This window comes from Papilio machaon, chromosome 22 (assembly GCF_912999745.1).
Source record: "Papilio machaon chromosome 22, ilPapMach1.1, whole genome shotgun sequence".
NCBI classification, from domain to species: Eukaryota; Metazoa; Arthropoda; class Insecta; order Lepidoptera; family Papilionidae; genus Papilio; species Papilio machaon.
Genome location: NC_060007.1, coordinates 931,648 through 939,525, shown reverse-complemented (window position 1 = coordinate 939,525; position 7,878 = coordinate 931,648). Strand labels below are relative to the sequence as shown.

At 33.0% G+C, this 7,878-nt stretch overlaps 1 protein-coding gene across 1 annotated transcript; it reads left to right on the top strand.

Moving 5' to 3' along the window:
• Window positions 1-4,515: 4,515 nt before the first annotated feature.
• LOC106713675 lies at window positions 4,516-7,462 on the top strand. Its single transcript, XM_014506518.2, has 2 exons — window positions 4,516-6,036; window positions 6,557-7,462. Exons 1-2 carry the CDS (start codon window positions 4,584-4,586, stop codon window positions 7,399-7,401), a joined length of 2,298 nt encoding a protein of 765 aa, XP_014362004.2. The 5' UTR covers window positions 4,516-4,583; the 3' UTR covers window positions 7,402-7,462.
• The last annotated feature ends 416 nt before the right edge of the window (window positions 7,463-7,878 follow it).

The following is a 7,878-nucleotide window of genomic DNA, read 5'->3' as shown; positions in this document are numbered from 1 at the left end:
CTTGCTCGTTTGCCACCTTAAATATTCATTTCAATTCCATCCATTCCGCCTCGTAACGCCCACTGCTGGGCATAGGCCTCCCCTAAAGATTACCACAGTGATCGGTCCTGTGCAACCCGCATCTAGGATACTCCCGCAACCTTGATCAGATTATCGGTCCATCTTGCGGGAGGCCTGCCCACGCTGCGTCGACCTGTACGTGGCCGCCATTCTAGTATTTTCATTTCATTTCAATTCAATTTCATAGAAAGTGTTTTGTTTAGTTGTTAAGTTAATTCGTTGAATAAAACCAAAATAAATCCCCGAGAGTTTTTTTAAAATTTATGTCATGTTTTAAATTACATATACATACAAAGTTATTTGAATGTAATGATAATTCCTATGACAATTACGTGCTTTGTGCTTGGCTATATACAATAGCAATAGACTGGTGTAATTTACCGTGCGTGCTTACCAGACCGAGGCCTAATCCCGTGCGGGTCGGTGACGCAGGTGCGACGCGGGATCTCCTCGTATAGCACTGGATTACATACGTATAGATATTTGAACATGAAAACAACGTGAATACGAGATTCAACTAGTATGAAACAACAAAATGAACTAACTGTTAAGAACAAAAAAGGGTGTTTATTAAATTTTTTAGGGAAATATAATTTTTGTCACGTTTATTTCATTGTTATTTGAAGATAGATGGATGTTTCTTTGAAGATATCTCTGGAATGGCTCAACGGATCTTGATGTAATTTGACATAGATGTAGAACATAGTCTGGAGGAACACATAGGCTACTTTTCAAGTTTTTTTTATTTCCGCACGAACTGAGTCGCGCGCGACAACTACTTTAGTTAACTTACTTAACTAGTTTTAACTTGCTATTGCAGTAAAATTTCACTACTTAAATCTTACAAAGTATTTGTTATTTCGTTGATTTACATATTAAAACATATTACAGTCTATAATATAGTTAATTATATTTGCTTGTTCGATTTAAACGTATTTCCTCTAGCTTGGTTCTATTACCGCATCAAGTATTACGCCTAAACAGCATTGCAGGCATCAATCGTACCAACCGTCTGACTCCAACAGCCTCATTTCGCACGCCAATGACTTCATTCCCGTCAATCTCTCGCATTCTGTTTGCTCAGCTGACGTACATGTCACTGATCAATTTTGAACTCAGTTAGTTTTGAATCATACCGAGTATGTTATAAAATGTCTGGAAATTGGTTGAATCATTATCAGTGAATTTCCCTAATCGAAACATCTGTATAAGATTGTATCCTTTTCCCACATTTTTCAAAAAGAGTTTGAATTTTACTCGCCATAAGTTTTTTTTACATTTTTTAAAGTCATGTTTTCGAGTATGTTCTAAAAGAGTTTTTAAATTGCAATCAATAGATGGCGCTATTTTATCCATTGGTGCCTGTCAGATGGATTTTTTGGCTTTTTTTAAAAAAAGGTTATTGAACGAGTATTTTTTTTAATAAACATCTTTGTAGATATAGCTTATTTATTATGCCAGTGTTCCTAATCCAGAAAACAATATTTGAGGCATTCCAACATATATTGAAACTCTTTGAATACCAATGCTAACTAACTCGTAAGTAAATTTTAATTAAAAAATCTATAAATAATTAAGTATGTAATGTAAAGACGAATTTACATCAAGTGAATTACTAATAGGGCTCTCTTATAAATAAATAAATAGATTCGCTAGAGAAACGAGCCGGCAAACTGAACAAGAAGAGGTGCGAATGCGGAGCAATATTAAACATTCAGGTAACAGGAAGATCTCTTACGTCTGGTTTTATGTGCACGCAACTTGTTCTTCAAGGTGCTAGATACTAAAAAAATATAAATTGCAAACAACATAATCGTTTGACTTCAAACCTTCATCTGTTAGTTAATGTGAAATTACATGTGCCATTCGAAGAGTCTACTTAACTACGAAAACTCGAACTCAAAACTTGAAAATAATTCGAAACTCGAACAGATATATCAACAAAGATAGACTACAATTGTGCAAAGTGATGAGAATAGGAAAGGAAGGAAGGAAATATGTTATACGTCTATGTAAGAAAAATGTCGCTCGACTCCTCAGTTACTAAATGTAGGAGACATACTCGTATATTCTATTAAGATTACAAACTGTATTAACAATTTGTCTTGTATTTAACGCAAATTATATAAAACCTAAAGCTCGAGTTTATGAGACTCAGCTATTGCTGCTCAAATCTTAATACTGGTAAAAGCGCTATTTCTCTGTAAGAAACAATCAAACAGCTTAAAAATTATATTATCACATTATCACACTATCACATTATCACATTATCACATTATCACATTATCACATTATCACATTATCATATTATCACATTATCATATCATCATATCATCACATCATCATATTGTCAGTATGTCATCAACTATCATATTCAGAATTCACTCCCTTCTTATACATATCCTCTTTTACACAATTCATACTTTCTTCGGTCTTACGCTACCTTTGTAGTCATTCCCATTCGATCTCATCTATATATATAAAAGAAAGTCGTGTTAGTTACACTATTTATAACTCAAGAGAGGCTGAATCGATTTGACTGAAAATTGGTGGGCAGGTAGCTGAGAACCAGGAAAAGGACATAGGATAATTTTTACCCCGTTTTCTATTTTTTATTCCGCGCGGACGGAGTCGCGGGTAAAAGCTAGTTAATAATAAATATATATAGAGTACTATATGTTTGGTATAAGTTTTTTTGTTGGTGGAAACTGGCGGTTAGGGTAGTTTTAATAAATCCTTGTAACTATTACTTTCAAGGTTGAAATTAAAACTTGTTTAGGCAACAACAAGCCATGCTTATTTTAATGGTTGACATAATTATACCCAGCGAGTTACATCATGTTAGACAACTTTTAATTTGTACATAAGTGAAAATCGAAACAAGGTAACTGTGTCACCGAATAATTGTTTGAAATTTTGTGGTAATAAAAAAAAGGATACACATGGAGGTCAAGCAAAATTGTTTTTAAACAACTATTTTGTAATATAACATCTTACTAATATTATAAATGCGAATGTTTAGATGGATGGATGGCTGGATGTTTGTTTAAAGGTATCTCCGAAACGGCTAAACGGATCTTGACGAAATTTGACATAGAAGTAGAACATAGTCTGGAAGAAAACAGGCTACTTATTACGTTTTTTTCTTAATTCCGCGAGGACGGAGTCGCGGGCGATAGCTAGTATTTCATATAAATGAAAAGAAATTTCTTTATGTTCTGTATAGAGTTAAAGAAGACAAAAATTAATTTTCCTTTTTTTTGTTACAGGAAAACTGCTTCTTCTTTTATCTACACAATTCTACGTAAGTCTTACTCATTCTATAAAAATGTACACCTTAATTAGAAACGAGATCGCTACTTTAAAGGTCACCACTCATATTCCCCAACGACGACGACTGGTGGTCGCCTAACTTAACGAGTCTTAAGGGTTAATAATTAAGTTACATTACGATAAGGTATAACTAACGTATGACTAACGTCTTTTTTTTATCTTGAAGCAATGAGTAAATGTACATGTCATGTCCTAATTACATTTTTGATATTGAAATTGTGCCAGAAGGAATATTTCTTATTAGAGTTGATTTTAAACCTCATCAAAAGGCAAACCAAGATGTATATTAATTCTCCGAGAACATTTTCTTTGAGGTCGAGCTTTGAAAGAGCTCTCAGAACTTTCATTAGGTTTGAAGTAAAAACACATTTAATGGCACCAAATATTTCAACAGTGGTTTACACTTTACGCCTTTACGTTACGTAATTGTATCTTTATTTAAACAGTAAAAAGTCAAGAAAGAAAATTATAAGAGTCAAAATAAACTAAAATAATTTATATATGAAACGTAGGCATAAACAAACAAATACGTACTTAGTATGTGTTAGCATCGTTACGGAAAAATGGGGAATAGATAGGTTCACTCCAATTAAGTTAATACGCGTGAATGCTCGTTTAAAAATACTCACAGACAAATAATGAAGCAAGGTAGGGCCATACACTACCTCAGAACAAGCATGAATAGCGTGACAAATGTGTGTAACCTTGTTAAAGTGACCTTGGCAAACTAAAGGTCAAATAGTAACTTGTTTAAACTAACATTTCAACATACAACATATAAAAGTAACATAGTGGCTTGTAAATGTAAAAAATATACTATCAATCACGCACTTTCTGTCTAGCAACTCAGACTTTTTTGAATTACTACCTTTATAAATAATACTTACTTATCGTTGGTTTCTGAGACCAAAATCCCCATTTAAAACATAATATCTCTACCTTATCAAAGATAATGACAGGGATGACGATATGTTTTATGAAGATATTTTGGTCTCAGAAACCAACGGTTAGGTTAGATTAGGTTACTGACCCTTTATTGAGATGACTTTCCGAATCTAAACTAGATGTTGGGTTGCAGTACTGTAATAGTGTTAAGTAAAACCTTTTTTGTTTCAGATTACCTATGTATCGAGTCAAGTATAGCGAGCAGGAATGCCCTGTAACGAAGAAATGACCAACATCATAACAAAATGGCTCACAAATGTTGGGAAACATGGATAAAAACTTCCATAGTGTGCCTTGTAGTAATACTATCCTTTACAATTGCTGATTTCACAACAGAATGTCAGAGGCCTTGTGACTGTAGATGGCAATCGGGAAACAAAGCCGCAATTTGCTCAAACTCAAGCCTGAAGGTCGTGCCGGCCAATCTCAGTAATGACGTACAAATTTTAGATCTTTCGAACAATAACTTACACCAGTTACCCCAAGAAGCTTTTAAAAGGGTAGGCCTAAGTAATTTAAAAAAGTTGTTTTTAAGAGATTGTAATATAGAAATCGTACATAAGGCAGCCTTCTTGTCGCTAGCGATTATGATAGAATTAGATATGTCAAAAAATTACATTAGATACCTACATCCTGACACTTTTAAAGGTACTGAAAAGTTAAGATTGATAAACTTAAATAATAATTATATAGATAAGCTAGAGGAAGGTCTGTTCAGAAACTTGAAGTTCCTTCAGAAAGTTGAAATGAGTAACAATAGGATAGTTCGAATCAGCACGAAAGCTTTTATCAACTTGCCTCAGTTAAAGATTTTACGTTTCGATGGTAATAACTTAAATCATATGAAACCGGAAACTTTGAGTTCATTAAGAAATTTATCCGGTTTGGATCTACATAATAATCCATGGAAATGCGATTGTAATTTACAATCTTTTAGAGATTGGGTTATAAGTCATAATTTGTATACTCCGCCAACGTCGTGTGCTGAACCCGCTTCGATACGAGATAAACTTTGGAACGAACTAGATTCATCGAACTTTGCCTGTCGACCGACAATATTAGAACCACTTTCATACTCAACGATCAAAAGTTACGATGATAATGTTACTCTCATTTGTAAAGTTGTCGGAAATCCTCCACCGGATGTCACTTGGCGTTTTAATGGAAAACTAATAGAAATTAAAAACTTTGGAGAAATTAGATATTCTATAGTAGAAAATACTATGGACCTAATAAGATGGCTTAATTTGACAATAATACATACACGTTATAGTGATAGAGGTAATTACACTTGTGTCGCTGAAAATCCTGGTGGAAGAGATGAGAAAACTACAATTCTTCTTCTATCAAAATACGCAGGAGCGGGTACTATAGCTGGAATGGACATAGATTCCTTTGCAATACTAATAGGATGTATAACAGCTATTGTGATAATATTTGGCGCAGTGATAGCTGTTTGTTTGTTAACTTCTCAAAATGCAGAAATGAAAAGATTAATCAAAAATGATACTAGATCTTCTAACGGAGAAGCTCTTATTGAAGGATCAGTAACTTCTGAACCGGAAAAAGGATTAAAATCTGAAGTAAATCCAATTATAAAGCCGGCTAGAAAGTTTGAAGAGGCACCTTCTCTTACAAGTGATGCGACAGAGATGTCAGAACTGAATAAAACTTTACTCGAGAATGATTCTGTATTAGGTAAGGTTGTTAATAAAATTTACATAGTTTAATAACCTAAATCTTGGGCCTTTATTTTCAATTAGTTTGCTAATCAACTCAATCAGTCATAGCATGACATGGAAATGTGTCCCATTTTTGTTTTTCAAGACTTTATAAAACAACTCTCTGTGCTATTTATAGCGGAAGGTCCACCCACAGTTATAATTCCTATTTAATTAGTAAAATGGAAATAAGGTTTCTTAATTATTACCTTCTCCATAAATAATCAAGAGACGAAAACATATTTTTGTTTTAAAACATTTAAAGCTTTGTCATTACACACATTCCCTTCGTTTATTAATTATACTTTATCAAATAATTCTTTGTTTAAAGGAAAATTAAATGTATTATATTAGATATACTTAAGCTCGAAAAGCACGATATTATAATTGTGTAATTGGATTCCAACTCTAGAATACTGTAACGTATGGTTTTTGATCAATAAAAAATTTTTATGTCGATATTTACAAGATTTTTACATCATTTTAATTTTTTACAGCGTCCTATGAAGAAAATATAAATCGACGTCACCAAGTAGATATACCGAAAATATCTAAGGAAATTTTACTCGACCGTCTCGCACAAGAACATCAAGCATATCCTCCCGATCTTCTTTCATTTCCTCTCAGAAATAATAATCAAGTATCACCATCTAGTTTTACATTAACTCAAGAGAAGTCGTCGATAAATCAAAAACATATAAGAAGTCCGATCAAATCTCCCAACTTTGAAACTGACTTTAATCCAATAAAGTACAACACTCTTCAGACTAATAATTCAAACCAAGGGACGATACCATTGATCAATCCGAAAGGATACGTCACATTACCAAGAAGACCAAGAATGAGTTATCCAGACAGTCGTCAAGCATTCACAAATCTGAATGGTGTTATACCATATTACGATAGCTTTAATATGAAACTTTTCGGGAATGGTGGAAACTATTATAGCCTTAACAAGAGTGAGATTGATCTAGGTCCTGTCAGCAAATACTGTATGCAAGATGACCCTGATGAATCTGAACCAGCACCTTCACCAGCACCTGGTACTCCACATGCAACAATACCGAGGAATAGTCTCAGCTCACCGAATATCAATAATCAATTGCAAAGCTTACAAGCCATGTCAAGAACTAAACAGAAACCATTAAAAGTGACTCTGGCTGAAAATGATAGCTTTCTAAAGAATCCTATCAAAGATCGAGCTACTTACAGTGTGAATGTTGTAAGTGAATCACTAGGTAGAACAAAGTCTGTTCCTAATCAAACAATTCAAAGCAAGAAAATACATTCAACAGAAATTAAAGAAATTCTAAATGCAGTGGAGAACGCTACACAAGTTTAAATTGTTAAAAACACTTGAAAGTAGAATCAAGTTTCATATAAAAAGTTAAAATACAATTTCATTCGGCATGTTTATGAAATTTTCATTTGAAAAGAGAACTCTAAAATTCCGAGAATGTAAACTTAGCCAGTAGTTTTTTAACGTTCCTGGATATGTATTTTAAAATATATATTATGTACTTTAACCCTTGAAGTTCAGAATTGAAATTATAATTAATAATAACATATTAACAATAATTATAAATAGAAATACAACATATTTAATGGATAATAAGTTTTTGACTATAATCACTACTAAACTTTTTAAAGAGTAGGTTTAAAAAATCTGCAATCTCGATTCCCTTGTTGGTGCTTACAAGATTAAAACAATCGCATTTACTATTAGAGAATCTTTCCATTTATGCTGCGAATAAGATTTGACACCCATTTGATAATGAAAATAACTAAGAAATAGAATTCTTTGCAATTGAATCTAAAT